Raw genomic sequence first — 24,157 nt, forward strand, 5'->3', positions numbered from 1 at the left:
GGGGTCGTATCCATGCGCCTGATTCATGGAATCAGTTACGCATAGATTTCCCTAAGATCTGACTGGTGTGTCTTACGCCGTCGTATCTTAGGCTGCAATATTTACGCTGACCGCTAGGGGCGCTTCCCTAGACTTCCGCGTAGAATATGCAAATTAGGTTGTTACGCCGATTCAGAAACCAACGTCCGCCCGGCGCATTTTTTTTACGCCGTTTGCGTTAGGCTTTTTCCGGTGTAAAGTTACCCCTGCTATATAAGGGGTATATGGGGCTTTGCGTAAGTTACGTTCACGTCGATACCAATGAGGCTTTGCGGCGTAATTTCGAGCATGCGCACTGGGATTTTTTCACAAACGGGGCATGGGCCGTTAAAAAAAAATGTCGAATACGAGGGGTCAAGTGAAATATGAATAAAACATGCCCCCAACATCCCCATTTGAACGGCGGCGTAACATATCGGAGATACGTTATGCCCGCACAAAGATACACAATTGTATCTGAATCCAGCCCCTTGTGATCATTTGAGTTTGCTCCTAAGCCTGGTTTAGCTGTGGTTCCTCCCTTCTGTCAATAGGTGGCACTGTTACTTTTGGCATTAGTATGATGAGCTACAGTGAAGTAAGGTTATGACTATAGATACTTTTCTCAGCCAATCATTAGGAGTTTTCTCTGGCCACCGAGCATGCTGGGTAATAGAATAAATATTTGGGGAGATCAAGTGATCAGGGTCCTCCCACCCAGACTGTGGTCTGGTGTGGAAATGTAAAGAACAACTGCTGCTGGGTAGGCCTGAAGCCTGAGGCCTAGCCATGTGCTCGATGCTCTGAAAGGGAAAATCCACTCACTACCTGGAGGCACGGAGGAAATGATTGGGACCTGAGATGAAGTACCAGAAGTTATTCTTGCATGGACTGGAGATACATGGAGAGCTTGGGAAAGCATCAAGATGGAATCATCCAGAGAATCCCTGCACCTTCTTGTGAGTCCTTTTGCAGTTGCTATAGGAGACAGCTGTTGCTACAAAGGTACAGATTGCTGGTTACAGCTTAACCACTTAACGCCCGCCGCACGACTATTTACGTCCGCAAAATGGCATGGACAGGCAGAAGGGCGTATATATACGTCCTTGCCTTCTAGCGGGTGGGGGATCCGATCGGGACCCCCCCCCCGCTGCGTGCGGCGGGCGGATTCCCGCGGGGAGCGATCCGGGACGACGGCACTGCTATTCATTTATAGCTGCTCCGCGCGATCGCTCCCCTCGAACGGGGAGAGCCGTGTGTAAACACGGCTTCCCCGTGCTTCACTGTGGCGGCGTATCGATCGAGTGATCCCTTTTATAGGGAGACTCGATCGATGATGTCAGTCCTACAGCCACACCCCCCTACAGTTGTGAACACACACTAGGTGAACCCTAACTCCTACAGCGCCACAGGCGATTTAAAAGCATTTTTTGTTGTGAAAACCCTACAATGGTCCCAAAAATGTGTCAAAATTGGCCGAAGTATCCGCCATAATGTCGCAGTCACGAAAAAAATCGATGATCGCCGCCAATAGTAGTAAAAAAATGTTTTTTTATAAAAATGCAAAAAAACTATCCCCTATTTTGTAAACGCTATAAATTTTGCGCAAACCAATCGATAAACACTTATTGCGATTTTTTTTTTACCAAAAATAGGTAGAAGAATACGTATCGGCCTAAACTGAGGAAAAAAAAAATTATATATGTTTTTGGGGGATATTTATTATAGCAAGAAGTTAAAAATATTGCATTTTTTTCAAAATTGTCGCTCTATTTTTGTTTATAGCGCAAAAAATAAAAACCGCAGAGGTGATCAAATACCACCAAAAGAAAGCTCTATTTGTGGGGAAAAAAAGGATGCCAATTTTGTTTGGGAGCCACGTCGCACGACCGCGCAATTGTCTGTTAAAGCGACGCAGTGCCGAATTGTAAAAACGCCTTTGGGCATTTAGCAGCATATTGGTCCGGGGCTTAAGTGGTTAAAGGCTCTTTTTTCTGTATTGCTGTCTACCTTTTCTACTTTTTGTTAAAGAAGTCTTGCTAGTCTTCTGCTTTATTTGGCTAAGGGTGACCGGTGCCCTTCCCCTCTTTCCCTGAGTTGTTTGCTGTTCTGAGTAGTAAACTCCTTTTTGTTCAAGCATAAAAGTGACTGGCGCCCATCTTCTCTACCTTTTCTACACTACCCACTTAGGGTGACCACATGTCCCGGATTGCCCAGGACAGTCCCGCATTTTGCAGGTCTGTCCCGGGCACCTTCATTCCAGGACAATACAGTGTGCCAGAATGAAACTTGACACAGCCACGCCCCCGGACCAATATGATGCCCCCAAAAAAGGCCACCACATCACCGCTTTACTCACTGACAGTACTTGTCCTGGCCGGGAATGCCTGGAGAAGCACAATCCTGCCCCCTGCTTGGGATTGGAGAAATCATAAATCCCGCCTCTTGTGTCCAATCACTGTGTTGTGATTCGTTACAGCACAAGCTGATTTTTGGGAAGGGAGGGTGTCCCTGAATGGCAGTTTAGAAATGACTAGTAACCTGCACCCTGAGGTGAAATGTCAGCCCCCCTGTCTCTGGGGGTTGTCACCACGCCTCTGGAGGTCTTGGGGGGGGGGTGCTTCATGCCCATTGATGACTGATAATTTTGTGCTCATACTCTGTGAAAGCTAATATATGTATGATTAAATCTCTCTGACAAGCATTTTTTTGTGTCTACATTATCATGGTGTTCACCAAGTACCAGTCTTCAGGCACAGAAAGAATCTGTGGTGAAGGTAAGTTAATATGTTTTGTACTAAGTGACTAAGATCAGCTTCAATCTGCCTTCAAACAGGGACACTTCTGCCATAAAAGAACAAAGTAAGGCCCAAATTCTCAAAAGAGGTACGACGGCGCATTTCCAGATACGCCGTCGTATCTCTGTCTAGCGCCGTCGTATCCATGCGACTGACTCTTAGAATCAGTTACGCATAGATATTCATTAGATCCGACATGCGTAAGTCTCTTACGCCGTCGGATCTTAACTGCAATTTTTTTTTGCCGGCTAGGTGACGCTTCCGCCGATTTTCCCGTCGAGTATGCAAACTAGCTAGATACGCGAATTCCCGAACGTACGCGCGGCCGACGCAGTAAAGTTACGACGTTTACGTTAGGCTTTTCCTGGCGTAAACTTGCCCCTGGGTCTATGAGTAAATTTGCGTTTGCGTAAGTCGTCCGTGAATGGGGCTGGACGTCATTTACGTTCACGTCGAAACCAATGACGTCCTTGCGACGTCATTTGGGGCAATGCACTCTGGGATATTTTAGGGACGGCGAATGCGCAGTTCGTTCGGCGCGGGGACGCGCTTCATTTAAATGAAACGCCCCCTACCCGCCGAATTTGAATTCCGCCGGGTGATTTACGCTACGCCGCCGCAACTTTACAGGCAAGTGCTTTGTGAATAAAGCACTTGCCTGAAAAACTTGCGGCGGCGTAACGTAAATGAGATACGTTACGCCCGCACAGAGATACGCCGATCTCTGTGAATCTGCCCCTAAGTTTTCAGGTTCACTTGCATATATAAATAAGTGTCTAATGACAACCTAAATATTTCCTATTTTTCTCATGCTTCCTTAGTGCAAATGGTCAGGTATTTTTTCACCACACAAGGTCAGTTTAAGGGTTTGTTAGGGAAAGAATAAGAAAGTAAAGCATGAGGTTATGCATTACTATCAAATTAATGATAGTATAGCTGTTGTAATATAGCACAGAAGAATGGTATTCAAGTTATAAACATTTAAAAAAATATTCTTTTGCCTTCCTTCAGTATTTAAATGCACTATTCTATATTTACCAACATAAAATTGGTCGCCACAGGGTGCCCTGGGTTGATTTATCTGAATAAGTTCATTGGATGGTGGAGGTTCATAATCTACATCACTGTTGCCCTCATCATCATCTGCATTAGGAGATTCATAGTCTGCTCCATCATCTGATGCATCTGGATCTTCATAATCATCGTCATCCTGTTGTTGTTAGACAAATAGAGTTAATGAGGCAAAAAAAAGGGGCATTATGGTGTAAAGCATAATTTGACATTTTATTTTGCAGCATAAATCTATTTGCTGTCATGTGTTTGGCTGCTTCACTACTAAATCCCTGTACACACGATCGAATATCTGATGGAATCTAATCCGATAGATTTTTTCGGCGGATATCCGATGAAGCTGACTTTCATCAGTCTTGCCTACACACCATCAGTCAAAAATCCGACCGTGTCCAAACGCGGTGATGTAAAACACTACGACGTGCTGAGAAAAATGAAGTTCAATGCTTCCGAGCATGCATTGACTTGATTCTGAGCATGCGTGGATTTTTGACCGATGGACTTCCACACAGACGATCGTTTTTTTCTATCGTTTTTTTATCCATAGGAAAATTTTAAAACATGTTCTATTTTTTTTTCACCGTGGAAAAGAAACCGATGGGGCCCACACACGATCGGTTTGTCCAATGAAAACGGTCCATCGGTCAGACAAACCAATCGTGTGTACAGGGCTTTAGTGAAATATTTTAGCAGTCTATAGCCATGTACACACGCTCGGTTTTCTCTGCGGTAAAAAGTCAGCCAAGAAAACCAAAGGGAAAGCCGAGAACCCGGCAAGAAAACTGCCATGAAGATTTGGCTGGGAATCCCGGCCGTGTGTATTCTCCATCGGCACTGCCTCGTAGTGTTTCCCATAGATAAGTAGTAGATCTGGCGGAGAAAAAAATGCCGGGAATCCCGATGGGAAAATAGAGAGCAGGTTATCTATGTACAAATTGTACATTTAATAGTGCACCTCTCACCATGTTACAAATATCTTATTCTGTTTGTTTACAATTATAAAGAAGCAACAAATACAATATACCCATAACACTGATTCAAGATATTACAGTGGTGATGAAAGGTTCAATGGGCAGCAACTCTGCTTGTTTCTCTGAATTAGCATTCATATTCTTTAGGAGTATAGGGTAGGTGATCATTTCAAATTCCTTAAAAATAAGATACTGTACATGTTTGAGTCATATGGATGGGTATAGCTGCTCCAGGGCACATTGCATGTCTGTGCCTACAAAACCCAGTGAACAAAGTTACAAAGGGGCAGCTTTACCATGTTTTTGCCAATGTTTAATCACTTGGAGGTAGCCATCTGATAACCCATGGTCTATGAATACAAGTCCAATGTCCTGTACTATATGACATAATAGAATTGATTTATTCAGCCTACATGTAAACCAGTAAGACGATGCTCATTACTTCCCAACAAAAATATCAACCATCAAATATCTCTACAGAGCATGTGTTTGAAACAATATTTGAATTAGGAATAATTTTGTGTACTTTATTTTCCGGCGTATAAGACAACCTTTTACACCGAAATTACAGAGCCAAAACCCGGGTGAAGCAGCTGCCCAATGGATATCAGCCCGCCGGGTGCTCTGTAAAGCTGTATGTAATTTATATGCGCCGCTCAGCCAATCCCAGCGGGCGATGCAATCTGTTGATGACTAGAGCCTGCTAAGCCTGCTCGGATTAAGGTAACAACCTCTGCCAATCCGAGCATGCTATATTATGTAGCCTGCTCGGATTGGCAGAAGTTGTTACGCCAATCCGAGCAGGCTTAGCAGGCTCTGTAGTCATCAACAGAGTGTATCGCCCGTCGGGATTGGCTGAGTGGCGCATATACTGGATTACTTACAGCTTTACAGAGCACCCGCCTCTTCGTTTTTGAACGGTATTACCACACAAGGGGGTCGTATTACCGCACAAGGGGGTCGCACAAGGGAGTCATCTTATACGGTGAATAGAGCACAAAACCACAGTTTTGAACTGAATATTAGGGGGTCGTCTTATGTGGCCAGCCGCCTTATACGGTATTCATTGTTACACTGTAATAAATAAAATTTACTTACAAAAGAGTCAGAGCCTGATCCATTCCAATTTTCTGACATATCTGTTAAGGAAAAATATACATTTTATTGTTGTATATGTATAATTTTCTTTTCTCCTTAAAATGTAACTTAATGTGAATGCTTTTTTTCATTAAAATAAAAAACGATATTATACCTACCTGCTCTGTGCAATAGAAATACACAGAGTGGTCCCTTACCTTCTTTTCTGAAGTCTGCAGAACCCTATTCCCATGTTTTTATCTCCAGACCATAGCAAAGAGGTGCTCTATATTCCTCAAAGGTAAACTGTGCAGACCCTAAAACACTGCTTAGGATCTCATTGCACAGGAAGCTACAAGCTCCCTGGATCTCTGTCTGGACCTGTCTCTTTTTTTATGCTCTTGCAATGATTGTAACCAGTACACTACCACTGTACATTTATGAATGCCAGGCTTGTGGATTGTTTTTTATTTTCCCAGCCATGTTTTTATTTGGCAATTGGAAAATTACAAACTTTGTGTAAGTTAGGTTGCACTGATACCACTTTCTTAAGACCGAGTACAAGTACCGATACTTTTTATCAAGTACACTGATGAGGCTGCACTAATGGACACTGATAGGCTGCACTGAGAGGATTAGGTGGCACTGATGAGGAGGCACTAATATGCAGCACTGCTGGGCACTGATAGGTGGCACTGATAGGCGGCACGGATAGGCAATGATAGGTTGCACTGATGGGCATTGAGAGGATTAGGTGGCACTGATGAGGCGGCACTGAAGGGCACTGATGGGGTGGAACTGATGAAGAGGCACTAATATGCAGCACTGATGGGCACTGATAGGCAGCACTGATGGGCAATCATAGGTTGCATTGATGGGCTGTCAGAACCTGTACTCACCGAGACCGAGATGCTGAGGGCGGCTCACCTTTGCAACCCTGTGCAGACCACTCCCTGGAGTTGGAACAGAGGAGAGACGGCACAAGGAGGCACCGGTGCCGAGAACTGGTAGGCAGACCTGGTGCAGCTGGCAGAAGCAGGGCAGGTGCAGAAGACTGGAGACAAGCGTTGGTCAGGCAGGAACTGGTAGGTAAGTCCGGTAGGATCCACAGGAAACAAAGGCAAATCCGAGTCACAGGCCGTGGGTCAAGAGCAGGAGAGTTCAGAGGGAGTCCGTGAGTGCAAGCCAAGGTCAAGGGCAGGAGACAACAGCAATCCAGGTAACGTTAGCCAAAGGGTCAAAGGTTCCAGGTGAGAGGAGAGTCGTCAAGAATTCCGGGTCAAAACAGGCAGGTACGGCAACAGGTAAACACATAGGAGCTGAAGACAAGCCAGCAACTTGTTCAGGGGATGAGGCCAGTTTAAATAGGAGAGTCAGTCCTCTGATTGGCCACAGAGCTGTCACGTGCACGCCCGTGCGCGCGTCCACGCACACGGCGCGCCGCTGTACCGCGGATGCGCGTGCGCGCGCGCATATTGCGCCCGGACGTGTGCCAGTGCCCAGTTGCCCCGCGCATGCGTGGGAGCTCAATGGAGCCGGGAATGGAGCCCTGACAGTGCCCCCTCCCAAGGGGTGGACTCCGGACGCCCAAACTGTCCATCACCTCAGGGTGCTCCGCATGAAAGGCCCGAATCAGACGAGGGGCATGGAGATTTCGGGAAGGCTCCCAGGAGTTGTCTTCAGGGGGATACCCCTTCCATTTGATGAGGTATTGTAATTGTCTTCCTCTCTTCCTACAATTCAAGATGGCTTCCACCTCAAATTCCTTTTCCCCCTCAATCTCCACTGGTGGTGGCGGCAGTTCTTCTCTACCGTTGAAGGGGTCAGACACAACGGGCTTAAGCAGGGAGGCGTGAAACACAGGATGGATCTTGTAGGACCTGGGTAAAGCCAACTCAAAAGCTACTGGGTTGATTTCTCGCCTGATCTCAAATGGCCCGATGAACCTCGGACCCAGCTTCCGAGAGGGAATAGGTAGCTTGAGGTTGATGGCGGATAGCCAGACCTTCTCACCCACTTTGAAGACAGGGCAATCCTTCCTCCCCTTGTCATGGAACCTCTTATAGTCCTGCTGAGCTTGCTGCATGCTTTCCTGTAACTTCTGAAAGTTTTGCTGGATGCAGGTCACACGTTCCTGGACCGCTGGCACAGATGTTTCCGGGATGGAGTCCGGCAAAAAGGAAGGGTGGAAACCAAAGTTAGCCCAGAACGGGGTTTGGTTTGTGGAAGAATGTATGGAATTATTGTAAGCGAACTCGGCTGTAGATAACAAGGAGGACCAATCGTCTTGGGAGACTGAGCAAAAGCATCGTAGATACTGTTCTAGCGTTTGATTAGTGCGCTCTGTCTGGCCATTACTTTGAGGGTGATAGGCCGAGGACAGACAGATCTCCACTTCCAAAGCTCTGCAAAGTTCCTTCCAAAATTTGGATGTGAATTGAGTACCTCTGTCAGATACTATGCTTTTGGGCACTCCATGGAGCTTGATAATTTCTTTAAAAAAGATTTTGGCTGTGTCTGCCGCGGAGGGCGTACCCACCATGGGCAAAAAATGCGCCATCTTGGACAGACGGTCCACCACGACTAGGATCGTGGTAAACCCGGCTGAAGGAGGCAGATCGACGATAAAGTCCATGGAGATGTCAATCCAGGGCCGTTCTGGGATAGGAAGGGGTTTCAGCAGCCCCCAGGTCTTCGTGTTTGGCCCCTTATTCCGCTGGCAGCGAATGCAGGAAGAGACATAATCCTTGCAGTCGGACCTCCATTTAGGCCACCAGAAGGAGCGAGAGATCAGTTCGGAAGTTTTACGAGCACCAAAATGGCCAGCCAATTTACGATCATGGAAGGTGCTGAGGATTAACTGTCTTGCCTCTGTTGGAACAAAAATCTTCCCACGAGACCACAGCAGGTCGTCCTTTTTCTCCAAGGAGGAAACCTCATGATCAGGGCACCGTTGGCATGCAGTCTTTAGAGTAGTCAACAAATCTGTTTGAGGGAGAAGCAAAAAATTTTGAGGTGACAGGATAGTGCTGGGCTCAGAAGTATCGGGCGTCTCCGGAAACATCCTGGAGAGGGCATCAGCTTTTCCATTTCTTGCGCCAGGACGATAGGTAATATGGAAATTGAAGCGAGCAAAAAAAAGAGCCCAACGGGCTTGTCTGGGCCTAAGGCGTTTTGCAGACCGTAAGTATTCCAGGTTCCTGTGGTCAGTGAAAATTATAATGGGATGCGCTGCCCCCTCCAGCAGGTACCTCCACTCCTCCAGTGCAAATTTTATGGCCAGTAGTTCTCTATCGCCTACGTCGTAATTGCGCTCAGGAGGACTTAGTTTCCGAGAGGCGTAGGCTACTGGGTGAAGAAGCGACTTTGGTCCCTGTCTCTGGGAAAGAATAGCGCCTGTAGCAGATTCCGAGGCGTCCACTTCTAGAACAAAAGGTAGCGTAGAATCCAGATGACAAAGTACAGGTGCCGAGGTAAAGGCCGCTTTGAGTTTGATAAAGGCCTCCTGAGCCTCTTGTGGCCACTGAAAGCGGTGCCCCTGGCGGGTCAACTTGGTGATGGGAGAAATGATGAATCCTAAAAATTGCACTGATGTCTTTTCGAACTCGCATTTTTCTGATTTGAGATAAAGCCTGTGTTGTCTCAAGATGGTGAGAACCTGCCTGACATGTTGCCGATGTAATTCTTTTGTGGCTGAAAAGATGAGAATATCGTCTAAGTAGACTACGAGGAAGTCATCTAAAAATTGTCGAAAAATGTCATTGACTAGATGCTGGAAGGTGGCGGGCGCATTACAAAGCCCGAAGGGCATGACCAGATACTCGAAGTGCCCGAATCTGGACCTGAACGCAGTCTTCCACTCATCTCCTGCCCTTATTCGGACCAAATTGTAGGCGCCCCGGAGGTCCAATTTAGAAAAAACCTGAGCTGATCGGAACCTTTGAAAGAGCTCGGGGATTAGAGGCAGCGGGTATCGGTTCTTGATGGTAATTTTGTTTAACTCCCTATAATCAATGCAGGGTCTAAGCGATCCATCTTTTTTCTCGACAAAGAAGATCCCCGCCCCCGCTGGCGAGGAGGAGGGACGGATGAACTTCTTTCTTAAATTTTCTTCAATATAGGCCTTGAGGGCCTTCAACTCAGTCTCTGACAAGGGGAATATGCGCCCAAAGGGAATTTCAGATCCGGGCAAGAGGTCAATGGGGCAGTCATATGACCGATGTGGTGGGAGACAATCGGCTTGTTTTTTGTCAAAGACATCCTTGAAGTCTAGGTAGGCTGAAGGAACATGCTGTAGGTCTTCAGGTGGAGTAGCTAACGTGGAGCAGGAGACTGGAACGGGTGCAAGGCAGTGCTGGGAACAGTAGGTGGAAGAAAAGCTGACTTCCTTCTTGAGCCAATCAATGCAGGGCAGATGAACTTGTAGCCAAGGGAGACCCAGAATGATAGGGAACATGGGGGACGGAATCAAGTCCAAACAGAGGAACTCCCGGTGCCCAGAATCTGAGATGGCACAAAGAGGAAGGGTTTCCTGGGTAATCAATCCGGAACGGGGGAGAGAGCCGTCAGCCAGATAAACTTGCAGCTGAAAATCCTTGGTACGGCAGGGGATACGCAGCTTTTGGGCCAAGGATGAGTCCAAGAAGCAGCTGCAGGCCCCGGAATCAATTATCGCCGGCAGACGTGTTGCCCCTTCCGGGAGCTGTAGGGAAAGAAAGAGGATAACATAAGTCTGAGGCAAACTGGTAACAGGGTAATTGATAGCAGATGGAGGTTTCGACTTACAAGGCCTTACTGGGCAGGTGCGCAAAAAGTGTCCGGCGGCTCCGCAGTACAGACAGAGGTTATATTGACGCCTCCGGAGTCTCTCTTCTGGAGTCAGAGGGGCCCGTACTAGACCAAGCTGCATCGGCTCTGGTTCGGGTAGTGAGGTGTTCGGTGGAGCTGGGTGAGGCGGAGGTACTGGAGCATATCTTGGTGGAACCCAGTTAGGTCGGTTGGACTGGAACCTCTCCGAACGACGTTCTCGAAGGCGCCTATCCAGCTGAGTGGCGGTTTGGATTAGATCCTCCAGAGAGGCAGGGGGTGCCGACCTTGCGAGCTCATCCTTTAGGTTCTCAGAGAGGCCTTGGCGGTATTGGTACCTGAGGGCCACCTCATTCCAGCCTGTGTCAGCAGACCACTTTCTAAATTCGGCGGTATAGTCCTCCACCGGCCGTCTCCCTTGATTCAAGTTGTGCAGAGTACCCTCTGCTGTGGCTGCACGTAGAGGATCGTCGTATAATTTCCCCATGTGGGTGAAGAAGGTGTCAATAGAGTCAAGTATTGGACTGCGTTGCTCCATTAAGGAGTGTGCCCATGCTTGAGGCTCATCAGAAAGGAGAGAAATTACGAATCCAACCTTAACAGCTTCGGTCACAAAAGTTCTAGGTTGCAAGGCCAGATAAAGAGAACAGGCATTCTTGAAAGCCCGGTATTTCCGGCGGTCACCTGAAAATCGCTCGGGCATGGAGACCCGAGGTTCGGGATTACTCCCCATCATGGCTGGGCTTGCAGGAGCTTGGGCAGCAGAAGGTCCGGGTGAAGAGGCTAGGGCTGCAGCGGATGGACCTGGGGAACAGGCCAGTTGTTGGAGGCGGCCATCAATCTGGAGGTAGCCTTCCTGAAGCTTCTGGACTGCCTCTGTTAAGGCGGAGACCTGTTGGCACAGTGTCTCAAAGGGTGAGCGCGCCCTGTCGGTCTCAGACATCTGGCTGGCTTGTACTGTCAGAACCTGTACTCACCGAGACCGAGATGCTGAGGGCGGCTCACCTTTGCGACCCTGTGCAGACCACTCCCTGAAGTTGGAACAGAGGAGGGACGGCACAAGGAGGCACCGGTGCCGAGAACTGGTAGGCAGACCTGGTGCAGCTGGCAGAAGCAGGGCAGGTGCAGAAGACTGGAGACAAGCGTTGGTCAGGCAGGAACTGGTAGGTAAGTCCGGTAGGATCCACAGGAAACAAAGGCAAATCCGAGTCACAGGCCGTGGGTCAAGAGCAGGAGAGTTCAGAGGGAGTCCGTGAGTGCAAGCCAAGGTCAAGGGGCAGGAGACAACAGCAATCCAGGTAACGTTAGCCAAAGGGTCAAAGGTTCCAGGTGAGAGGAGAGTCGTCAAGAATTCCGGGTCAAAACAGGCAGGTACGGCAACAGGTAAACACATAGGAGCTGAAGACAAGCCAGCAACTTGTTCAGGGGATGAGGCCAGTTTAAATAGGAGAGTCAGTCCTCTGATTGGCCACAGAGCTGTCACGTGCACGCCCGCGCGCATATTGCGCCCGGACGTGCGCCAGTGCCCAGTTGCCCCGCGCATGCGCGGGAGCTCAATGGAGCCGGGAATGGAGCCCTGACATGGGCACTGATGAGGCAGCATCGGAGGGTCGCTGATGGGGCACTAATGAGGAGGCACTAATATGCAGCACTGATAGGATTAGGTGGCACTGATGAGGAGGCACTAATATGCAGCACTGATGGGCACTGAACTAATAGGTGACACTGATGGGTGGCACTGACTGATGGGCACTGATGGTTGGCACTGATAGGTGGCACTGATTGGCAGCACTTATGGGCAATGATAGGTGGCAGTGATGATAACTAATGGGCAGCACTGATGGGCATTGAAAGGCAGCACTGATTGGCATAATGAATGAGACAATATTTAAAGGATTCAATAATTTTTCTAGCAAGACAAATGCTGCCCTGTTCTGTCAGATTTGGTGACCCGTCATATTCAGTAAAGGAAGCGTCGTTATGTCAGAACACTGCAACGCCCATCTTGGTACACCTTGCACTCGGCCGCAGTAAGCCTGCACTCAGAAGGTGGCAGAGGACATCTTGTTACACCCAGCCCATATAGTTAGTGAACTATATGTTCACTTCAACAAAGTGGTTGAAGGAAAAAAAGGTGAATATCCTTGTATGGCTAAGGCCGCGTACACACGGTCGTTCCAAACCGATGAGAATGGTCCGACGGGCCATTTCCATCGGTTCACCGCTGAAGTGGCCTGATGGTCTGATGTGCGTACACACCATCGTTCCAAAAAACGATCGGGTCAGAACGCGGTGACGTCAAACACACTACGTGCTGAATAAAACGAAGTTCAATGCTTCCAAGCATGCGTCGACTTGATTCTGAGCATGTGCAGGTTTTGAACCGATGCTTTCTGTACTAACCATCGGTTTGGACCGATCGGCCATCGGTCCATCGGTTCGATTTTTAAGCATGTTTTAAAATTTTGGACCGAAGGAAAACAGACCGATGGGCTATACACACACGTCGGTTTGGACCGATGAAACTGAACCTCGGTCCATTCTCATCGGTTTTGTCCGACCGTGTGTACACGGCCTAAGTCAGGGCCCAGACTTAAACCCCATTGGAAATCTGTTGAATGATTTGAAGACTGCAGTTCACAAATGGTCGCCATCAAAGTTAATTGAACTTGAGCAGTTTCTTCATTTCAGGCTGCAAAGCAACACAATTTGATTCTTAAAGGGGTGTGATTCTTTTTTATACCCACTGTAGCTTTAAAAATAAAAAGATGGGGGCGTGGCCTGCAACAGAGTCGGTGGCAGCTTGAACTCGGAGCTCCTGCCTTACAAGGGACCCAGCGGCATAAAGCGACCCACCAGAACACCCTCACACCCAATTTTCAGGTGATCCGAGCCCATGACAACCTGCGATCATGCCCAGGAAGAAACAAGCCTAAAACAGGGACATTACCACACAATAGCTCTCTGCAGGCTGACTTGATGAACTGTATGCACAGATTTAATAATAAAATCCAAGCAGTAGAATCTAGAGTGGAGCATATAGAACACAAGATGGGAGAATACGCCTCTACCATAAATGATTTAGTGGATTACACAGAAGAGAAGGAGGGGGATACTGAGTGAATAAAGGCTAAATTAGCGGATATCGAAGATAGATCCCGAAGGAACAATATCAAAATCAGGGGGATCCCTGAGTCTATTCAGCAATCTGATTTGCGATCCTTTGCGTCCTCCCTATTTCAATCCCTCATCCCTGACCTCACCGACATGGATGTCACCATTGACAGGATCCATCGTGTAAACATCCCTTGTAATAGAAAAAAGCATGACAGGTCCTCTTAAATATGAGATCCGTGGGTCAAAAAGACCTCAGATCTCATATTTACACTAAAACGCAATAAAACAAAATTGTCATTTGAAAAAATGACAACAAAAAATTTACCTTTTACGACGTATGGGCGAAAATGAAGTTTTGACGTCGCTTCCGCTCTGCTATGGTATAGAGACGGGTGGGGGCCATCTTGCCTTCACTCGTATCCATACCACAGAGGAAGAAGGACCCGATCGCCTCCGCCACTACCGACGGCTCCGGTAAGCGGCGGAGGGCGCGGGAGAGCGGCGGGAAGTGGGCCCTCTCCCGCCGCCGATAACAGTGATCTCGCTGTGAATCCGCCGCAGAGACCACCATTATCGGTTACAACTCTGCCGCCTGAAGAGATGGTGCTGTTACCGAGATATCCCTCTTCAAAAAGAGGACGTATATAGTCGTGTGGCGGGGCTTAAGTGGTTAACCACTTAAGCCCCGGACCAAAATGCAGCTAAAGGCCCAGGCCAGGTTTTGCGATTCGGCACTGCGTCGCTTTAACAGACAATTGCGCGGTCGTGCGACGTGGCTCCCAAACAAAATTGACTTCCTTTTTTTCCCATAAATAGAGCTTTCTTTTGGTGGTATTTGATCACCTCTGCGGTTTTTATTTTTTGCGCTATAAACAAAAATAGGGCAACAGTTTTGAAAAAAATGCAATATTTTTTACTTTTTTCTATAAAAAATATCACCCAAAAATATATAAAAAAACTTTTTTTTTCCTCAGTTTAGGCCGATACGTATTCTTCTACATATTTTTGATTTAAAAAAAAAATCGCAATAAGCGTTTATCGGTTGGTTTGCGCAAAATTTATAGCGTTTATAAAATAGGGGATAGTTTTATTGCATTTTTATTAATTTATTTTTTTTTACTACTAATGGCGGCGATACTTCGGACAATTTTGACACATTTTTGGGAACGTTGTCATTTTCACAGCAAAAAATGCATTTAAATTGCATTGTTTATTGTGAAAATGACAGTTGCAGTTTGGGAGTTAACCACAGGGGGCGTTGAAGGAGTTATGTTTCACCTAGTGTGTGTTTACAACTGTAGGGCGGTGTAGGTCTGACGTCATCGATTGTGTCTCCCTATAAAAGGGATGACACATTCGATGCAGCCGCCACAGTGAAGCACGGGGAAGCCGTGTTTACATACGGCTCTCCCCATTCTTCAGCTCCTGGGGAGCGATCGCGAGGGGGTGGCTAGAAACGGATAGCCGGATCCCGGATCGCTCCCAGACGATTTCCGACCGCCGCATGTACCGGGGGGGGGTCCCAATCGGACCCCCGATCCACGTCTAGGCAGGGACGTACGGGTATGCCCATCTGCCTGTACGTGCCATTTTGTGGACGTATATGTACATGCGGCGGTCGTTAAGTGGTTAAAGAGCAACTTATGATGGTGATGCGCAAAAGGGACCAAATAACCACGCAGCACCAACATTTGCAGTTTTACGCCGACCTGTCCTAATACACGTTACAAGATAGGAAAAATCTAAATGCCCTACAAAACTCCCCATTGTAAGAGAGGTGCGTACACACACACACAATCGATTCTTTGGAGAAAGGAATTTCTCTTTTAGAGGAATGGAAGATCCTCCCAGAGCAAGAGGATGATCGCACCCTTGCAAGACCTGCTGTCAGGGAATCCCTGTAAGGCGTCTGGCACATAGTTGTGCGAAAGCGCATAAAGTTTGCCATGGAATGGCAAACAGGCGCGCGCGTGCACGTGCTTAATGCCTCTTGGCGCTCAACGGTCTATTTAAAGGGTGTCCTGTCTCCTATACCTTGCTGACTGATCTTCAGCTGTATTCCTGAATCCTGCTCTGATCCTGTGTGCCCTCCCAGTTTAAAGACCCGGCTTGCTCTTGATCTTGGCTCTGTGTTCTGTTCCTGTACTTCTGCCCACCTCTGACCCAGCTCCGTTCCTGACTCTTTATCCCCCTGAGAGACAGAGGGATAAAGGGACAGTGGGGTGGATGGAGGGACTGTGGGGTGGATGGAGGGACCGTGGGGTGGATGGAGGGACCGTGGGGTGGATGGAAGGACAGTGGGGTGGATGGAAGGACAGTGGGGTGGATGGAGAGACAGTGGGGTGGATGGAGGGACAGTGGTGCTCAGTGATAGGATGTACACATACCTCTCTCCTGCTGTGGGTTGTACTATAGCAGGGGTGGCAGTGGAGGGCAGTATAATAGGAGGGATGGCAGTGGAGGGCAGACAGTAATACAGTATGTTGGGAGGGGGTAGTAGTGAAGGGCAGTATGATGGGAGGGAGGGCAGTATGATGGGAGGGGTAGTAGTGGAGTACAGTATACTGTACAGAATGACTGGAGGGGTGCAGTGTATGGGACGGAGTCAGGGCAGTGCAGGGAGCATTTAGCTTACCTTTCTTCCAGCGTAGGAACAGCCATCAGGGAAGAGGCGGAGTCGGGGCGGAGCTTAGGCGCGAGGCGGAATCCTCCACCGGCTCGCTCGGAATGCTGGGGCTCCACTCTCCTCTCATCGTGACGTCACTGGTTGTTAGACGCCAGTCGGGCTATGCCTAGCAACCAGTTGTTTTAGCAGTGAGCCAGGCAGCATCTGAGGGGAAAATCAAGTGGTCTCGCCGGACAGAACTAGCACAGCGGGCAGTAAGGGACAGCGGCAATGCGGTGGCAATTTTTAGGGGGCATCAGATCGGCCAAGGGGGCAATTCCGGGACACTGTATTGTCCCGGAACGAAGGTGGCCGGGACCAGGGACAAAGATATCAATTACGGGACAATCCCGGGCAGTCCGGGACACGTGGTCACCCTACTCACTGCCCGCCTGCTGACAAACCTGGCTATACCTCAGACCCTGCTCCTGTCTGTGTTCCTGGCTACTGTTAACTCTTGGTTACCTGCCTGGTGAGGCACATCGCAGCTTACTCCAGACCGCTGAACCCTGACAAGCAGTTCACCCGGGGCCTTCCTCTTCAGGCACTCGTGTCCCTCTTGTCCTTCGGCTTCCTCTGTCTCACCTTCAGCGGAGCCAGGACAGGAGATATAAGAGAGGCTGACCTTGTCAATTCAGTCTCCCACCTGTTCCCTGACACCTGCGTGGCAGGTAGATCCTGAGTGGAAAAAGGTCACTAGCAAAAATTCTAAATCGCATACCTAAACCCGGATGGAACTTGAGGACTGAGCTACTTTGAATCCATAGGAGGTTACCTAGGAGAGCCCATGGGCTTGAACTCACCCCTTATTTAATTGAGCAGCATAGTGCTGCATTCAGGTATTTTTATTTATTTTTGTTAAGGGGAAAACCCTTATCCATGTTGGTTTATTACCAATTTTATGGTTACACTAGCTTGTTATGTCTCTGCTTCTACGTTTTATTCCTCCTTTTATCACCTAATGTCACAGTCAACATATACAAAGTCTATACAACGACAGTTCAAAATCGCATAATGGAACCATCTGGCCTGGTCTCCACCCGGAAGCGAACAAGGCCTCTCCAGGGAATACAATCTTCCACAAGATGTGAGTACAGTCTACTATTCCCCTCCTTGCATACAATTTATTGATCGCTATTCCCACCTAGTCCACAGGAGGGAACCAACAACTCACAAATTAAGTTACTACCAGCTCATAATGCACAGACAATTTATTTTCCAAAATGGGAATTACATTTCTTTCCATAAACACTATGGACTTAATCATCCTGTAAAGAGGAAAACCATGTGGAAGAAGGCTCTAACCAACAGAAGTGATATCCTGTGTGCACAGGAGACACACTTTAGCAAACCCTCTCCTCCCACCTGCTCTCACAAGCAATTCCCCCACATATTCACTGCAAACGCAGATTCAAAAACGAAAGGAGTTTTAACGGCCATCAGAGACTCTGTGGCATTCACTTTACACAAGGAAGTCAAAGAAGCTCAAGGCCGATTCTTAATTCTAGTGTGCGATCTGAACTCAGTCACCTACCGTGTTTCCCCTAAAATAAGCCCTACCCCGAAAATAAGACCTATCCTGATTATCAGGGAGGGCTGCAATATAAGCCCTATCCTGAAAATAAGCCCTAGTAACGTTCATTAAAAAACTGTAAAATTGGTATAAGGTGCAGTGTGTGTCTCCCTTTGTAAATGTATTTAATACGGTAATCCCATATTTACAGCCACTGCTCTGCCGGAGGTTTCTTTCTATCCTCCCGGCTGACATCTGCAGCCCTTTACTCTTCAGAGCTCGGAGCGGGCTGACGTCAGCAAGATCTCGGCTCTTCCCTCCTCCCGGCGACGTCTGCGGCCCCTCCCTCTTCAGAGCTCAGAGCGGGCTGACTTCAGCAGGGATCTCGGCTCTTCCCTCCATCTGGCTGACGTCTGGGGCCCCTCCCTTCTCAGAGCTCGAAGCGGGCTGACGTCAGCAGGGATCTCAGAGCAGAGAAGAGAAGATCAAGTTTTTTGGCACAGGGGATCTGTTAGAAAGGTACCGTATTTCCGAAAACTGTTGCAAAGGGAGACACACTGCCAGTATACACACTTATACCGGTACCGTAAAATCTTTTTATTAAAACCGATTACATAATTTTAAGCAAGATGTTTTTTTTTTTTTTAAATGATGTCAAAATACTGACCTGACTGGGGGAGAGGGAGAGAAGACAGGGGACACAGGAATATTTTATTGATTTAATCCAAGATTTTTAGAACAAGGGGTAAATGACACAGCACCAAGCACAAGCACTGTGCTTTAAAGGAACAGGATATATATATATACTGTATATATATACATATATATATATATATATATATTTTTTTTTTAGGGTTACAACCACTTTTAAGATCGTCATTTTACATGCCATAAATAAATAAGACATCCCCTGAAAGTAAGCCCTAGTGTGTTTTTTTGTAGGCAAAATTAATATAAGACCTGGTCTTATTTTCGGGGAAACACGGTATACTATTGTCATGTTTATTCCCCTAACAAGCACCAACTGTGTTTTTTCAATAAGCTTATGAAAAAGGTATGAAAGGGGGGCGAAAAAGAGCGAACTTTAAATTAAGTATGTGCGGGAAAAGGTTGAAATGGTAGAAGATAATTAGAATATCTATTATTCGTTGTATAATTTAATCTTTTAATACTTTCACATACTGTATCGTACATAACTTTATTACATTATTGAAGAAATTCGTAAATATACAATATTAGATACCTATATGGATATATTTTAGTTCTAGTTCTAGTTTAGTTTTAGTAGTACAGAAATGCAAAGGAATGATAAGATAAAAATGCATAAGCTTTTAAGGAAAGGTTAAAATAATTCAGAACAAAAACCAGGATACGCAAACACATATTGCAATATGGGGTACTGTAATGACACATGATTGGAGCATAAAGTTGTTAGCTCTACGCGTTTCGCGACTTTGTCGCTCATCAGGTAGAGAGATGCATTGTGTTTCTGTAAAGACAAAACCACATTTTAGGCTGGTTCAGGGCATCTGAGCAATGGTCAAAGTTCCAGTTGGTTCCCGCCATAGACTCTACCTCTGGAGAGAGGCGTAAGGGTCCCTCTCTCATGACATCTAGCCACAAACAGGACTTATTTGATGCATGGCAATGCCGACATGCAGGAGGGAGGGACTATATCCCCCCCCCCACAGGGCGTACTCACGGATTGACGTGTTTCTAGTTGAGCAACAGGTGCTGAATAAGATGTCATCTGTATCCATAAACACCATAACCTGGTCAGATCACGCTTCTATTACATTGTCAATAGCGGACTCTGCAACTACCATCTCAACTCCAATGTGGAGGGCTAACACATACCTACTGCAAAAGGCATAATCCAGACTGCTTATAGAGAAACACTTAAAAGATTTTTTTTGTTTGTTTTTTTTACAAATGAAGCATCAGTTCAGGATCATTTTGTATTATGAAATGCTCATAAAGCATACATGGGATGGATACTTATACAAATGGGGGTAAGGGCCAAGACTCAGCAGCAAAAATGTGTTAAAGATCTTAAAAATGAAATATTTCGCATTGAAATAAGCAACAAACAAAACCCGTTAACCTCAACTGTCCCAAAAACTAAACCAACTATGATATAATCTCAGAATTCTCCTGAGAAAGCATCTAGAAAACGATAAATTATACCACCCACAAGACGCACTTAGCCACTATTACAGCACCCTTTATAATTTAAAGGATGATGCTGGAACCCAGGGCCGCCATCAGGAATTATGGAGCCCCTTACACAGCTTCGGGCATGGGCCCCCTGGAGCAGAGAACCGGGGGGGGGGGTGCCACCTGAAATTGGGAAGCGGGGAGGGGGGCTGCCACGAATTGAGAAGAAATAAAGAAAAATATATATAAAAAAGGGGGGGAAGCCATCCGGGGGCCTTGGGGACCTCTGGGCCCTTTAATAAAAAAAATAAAAATATATATATATAAAATATATATATATATATATATATATATATATATATATATTTTTTTTTTTTAAAAAGGAGGGTTGCCATCTGGGGCCCTGGGGACCTCTGGGTCATATATATATATATATATATAATAAAAAATAAAAATATATAAAAAAAAAAAATTATAAAAAGAAAATATTTTTTTTATAACAAATAAATAAAAAAAGGGGGGGGTTGCCTTCCGGGGCCCTGTGGGCCTCCAGGCCCCTGGGGACCTCGGGACCTCTAGAAAAAAAAATTGGCCCTTTAATAAAAAATAAAATAAAAAAATATATATTTTTTTTTTATAAAAAAGGGGAGTTCCCATCTGGTGCCCTGTGGGCCTCTGGACCCCTAAAAAAAGGGGGTTGCCATTTGGGCCCCTGGGGAACTCCAGGCCCCTTACAGGTGTACTGCCTGTACCCCCTGATGGCGGCCCTGCTGGAACCTACCAACCTAACCCTGACCTGATTAACCAATTCTTACAGACAATTTCCTTACCTAAATTATCCCAAGATTAGCTACAAATGCTCAACCTACCCTTTAATTTGACAGAGATCCACAAAGTAATTGAATCCCTCCCAGCAAATAAATCCCCAGGTTCAGATGGATTTATTGGAGAATGTTACAAAACTTTTAAAGTATTGCTAACTCCTTATATGGAGCGTACATTCAATGTTGCTGCTGCCTCTTCCCTTCCACCAGAAATGCTAAAAGCACTTATTGTAACATTGCCGAAGCCGGGGGAAAGATCCAACTTCACCCCCAAATTTTAGGCCCATCTCCCTTTTAAACATAGATGTAAAAGTGTACGCCAAGCTTATCGCCACTCGCTTAATTGACATCCTTCCCCTTCTAATGCACCCGGACCAGACGGGCTTCACTAAAGACAGACAGACTGCTGATGCCACACGCAGGTTAACGAATATCATTTACCTGTTAATCTGTTTAACCTGCCTGGTGGTATTCCCGAGTCTGATTCGGTGTTAGATTTTCCTGCTGCGATCAGTAACCCCGAGTCAGACTCGGGCTTGCCTCGCTAGATCCACAGGCATGGTTTACTTACCTTGTCCCTGGATCCAGCGATGCCACCGCGCTGTGTGAGCGAGCGGGACCTCGCTCGATTCACACAGCGTCCTCCTGTGCCGCCGATCTCCGTTCCCTGCGACGTTACGACGCACGGGGACGGAGAACGGCGCCAAATTCAAAAAAGTAAACAAACACTTTACATACAGTATACTGTAATCTTATAGATTACAGTACTGTATGTAAAAAAAACACACCCCCTTGTCCCTAGTGGTCTGTCCTGTGTCATGCATGTCATTTTATATAATAAAAACGTTTCTTTCTCCCTGCAAACTGTAGATTGTCCATAGCAACCAAAAGTGTCCCTTTATGTCAAAAATAGTTTTAGATCAGCTAAAAAACAGCGATAATAAATTATAATCACTTGCAGAATTGTGCGATAGCGATTTGTGGGGAAATTCGTCATAAAAAAAAAAAAAAAATGACAGCAACAATTCTGCAACTGAGCAAATTTCAGTGATTTTGATTTGATTACATTATTGAATAATTTTTATTATAATTATATTATTATTTGTTATAATTATTTATAATTATTTATTATATTATAATTTATAATTTTGTTTTTAAAAAAATGTCATACCCGGGATGCCTATTAGAATCTTGTTTGGTCAGATTTAAGTGAGTTATTTCTAAAAATTACAGACCTACAATATAAAACGCCAAATTTCCTTGCAAATAATGGTACCGCTTTCAGCATGTTTTTTCTGAAAGAATCATACCGCCAGGGAGGTTAATCAGGTTTCATATTATAAGGTAAATGAGAGTAAATCGTATATACTGGGACTGGGAATTGACCCACCCTTACTAAAGAAACTCAGGACACAATTCCCATATACTTGGAAAGACGATGGGATAAAGTACTTGGGCATAACACTGACAGCCTCTACGGAACAGTTAATTAGGTCCAATTACACCCCTTTCCTAAATGAAATAAATAAAAACCTCAAGACTTAGCGAAGGTAGAATTGTCATGGTCAGGGAGGTTGGCAGCTTTCAAAATGATAATTTTACCACAACTACTTTATCTGTTCAGGACACTTCCTATACCAGTCCCCAACTCATTCTTCTCCACTACACAAAATTTGTTGAAAAAGCAGAGGCGACTCTAGGCTTTGTGAGGCCTTAGTCAAAACTTAGACATGAAGCCCCACTCACGCCCATAATGGGAAAAATAATTCAAGCAAGAAAAATGGCTGCAGAAAATGCACGGATCTAGCACACAGGTGATCAGCACCACTTTCTCCTCACCTATCAGACATATTCAGCCAATGCAAGTTGGGGGTGAGAGGGGGAGGTGAGAAAGAGAGAGGGGTGATAGAGAGATCCCTAGCCCTGTCCCTGTCTGCAGCCCCTCCTGTGCCCCACATCCCAGTCTGCAGTCCCTGTCTGTGTGAAGGTTTGTGTGATGTTTGGTACAGTACCTTACATGCCAGAAGGTTATTCATGATGGCCAGAAGCAGGCAGGGTCCATTCTTGTTCTAAGTGGGGACAGTGTTCTGCTCCTTCCAGAGGATCTGTTTGCTGTGAGATTGAGTGGTCCCTGGCCGCCAGCACCTTCTGCCCGTTCTCGTTTTGTGGGCCCCAGTCAGCCTGTCCTCTGGTCCTGGGAGGCCTTTAGAGCTTGTCTCCCTCCAGGGCTATTGGTCCTTGCTGCCAATGTTGCTCACCTTTCCCACTAGGCCCACACTGGGACAAAAAAAGGGGCCCAGGCATTTTAGATTGAGCAGTCTATGAGACTGGTCCCTTCCCCGCTCTCCATCCTGACAGATCCACTGCAGCAGCCGGAGGGAGAAAGGAGACTGGAACCTTGCAGAGCTACATAGCTGAGGGGGCCGGAAAAGAGCACAGGGGTGGCAGATAGCATGGGAGTGAGGCGGAGAGCACTGGGGGGTAGAGAGAAGCTGGGCTGAGAGCACTGGGGGGTGTAGAGCACTGGAGGGGCAAAGAGTAGGGGGGAGCAGGAGAGCACTGGGGGAGCGAGAGAGCACTGGTGTGTGGGGGGGGGAAAGATAATGGGGATGGAGAACATGGGGGCTTGGGAGCACGGTGGGTTGGAGAGCACAGTGGTGGGGAGAGTAGTCAAGGAGCACATGGAGGGCAGAGAGCACTGGGGTAGCTGAAAAGCATGGTGGGGAAGAGAGCATGGGGGGTTGAGAGCAGTGGGGGAGTAACTGGAGAGCATAGGGGGGAGCCAGAGAGCACATGGGGAGCCGGAGAGCATGGTGCAGCAAAAGGCACATGGATCCACGGAGCACATGGGGGGGGAACTGAAGAGCACTAAGGAGGGTAGCCAGGGAGCACATGGAGGGGCCGGAGAGCATGGTGCGGCGGAAAACACTGGGTAGGGAGCACATGGGGCAGAGAACACTGGAGGAGCTGAAGAGCACTGTGTGGGGAGCTGGAAAGAAAGGTGAGATGGAGCGCAGAGCAGGTGGGGTGGAAAGCACAGGGGGGTTGGAGGAGATCATGGGGGTGGAGCCAGGGAGGGAAGAGCCAGGGAGCACATGGGGGACACGAGAGCATAATGGGATGGAGAGCGAGAGCATAAT

At 47.0% G+C, this 24,157-nt stretch overlaps 1 protein-coding gene and 1 long non-coding RNA gene across 3 annotated transcripts in view; one reads left to right on the forward strand and one right to left on the reverse strand.

Moving 5' to 3' along the window:
- Nucleotides 1–24,157, reverse strand: part of LCP2 (lymphocyte cytosolic protein 2) — a 300,267-nt gene that overhangs the window by 197,746 nt on the left and 78,364 nt on the right. For both annotated transcript variants that reach the window (XM_040344695.1, XM_040344694.1), the window contains exons 6-7: nt 5,957–5,997; nt 3,855–4,026 (exon numbers count right to left, since the gene is read on the reverse strand). In XM_040344695.1, the coding sequence (XP_040200629.1) occupies nt 3,855–4,026; nt 5,957–5,997 (213 nt within the window). The remainder of the gene's footprint in view (nt 1–3,854; nt 4,027–5,956; nt 5,998–24,157) is intronic.
- The window catches only part of LOC120932366, a 113,141-nt gene continuing 89,799 nt past the window's right edge, over nt 816–24,157 (forward strand). The window contains exon 1 of the long non-coding RNA XR_005747964.1: nt 816–977. This is a non-coding gene — a long non-coding RNA (uncharacterized LOC120932366). The remainder of the gene's footprint in view (nt 978–24,157) is intronic.

This window comes from Rana temporaria, chromosome 3 (assembly GCF_905171775.1).
Source record: "Rana temporaria chromosome 3, aRanTem1.1, whole genome shotgun sequence".
NCBI classification, from domain to species: Eukaryota; Metazoa; Chordata; class Amphibia; order Anura; family Ranidae; genus Rana; species Rana temporaria.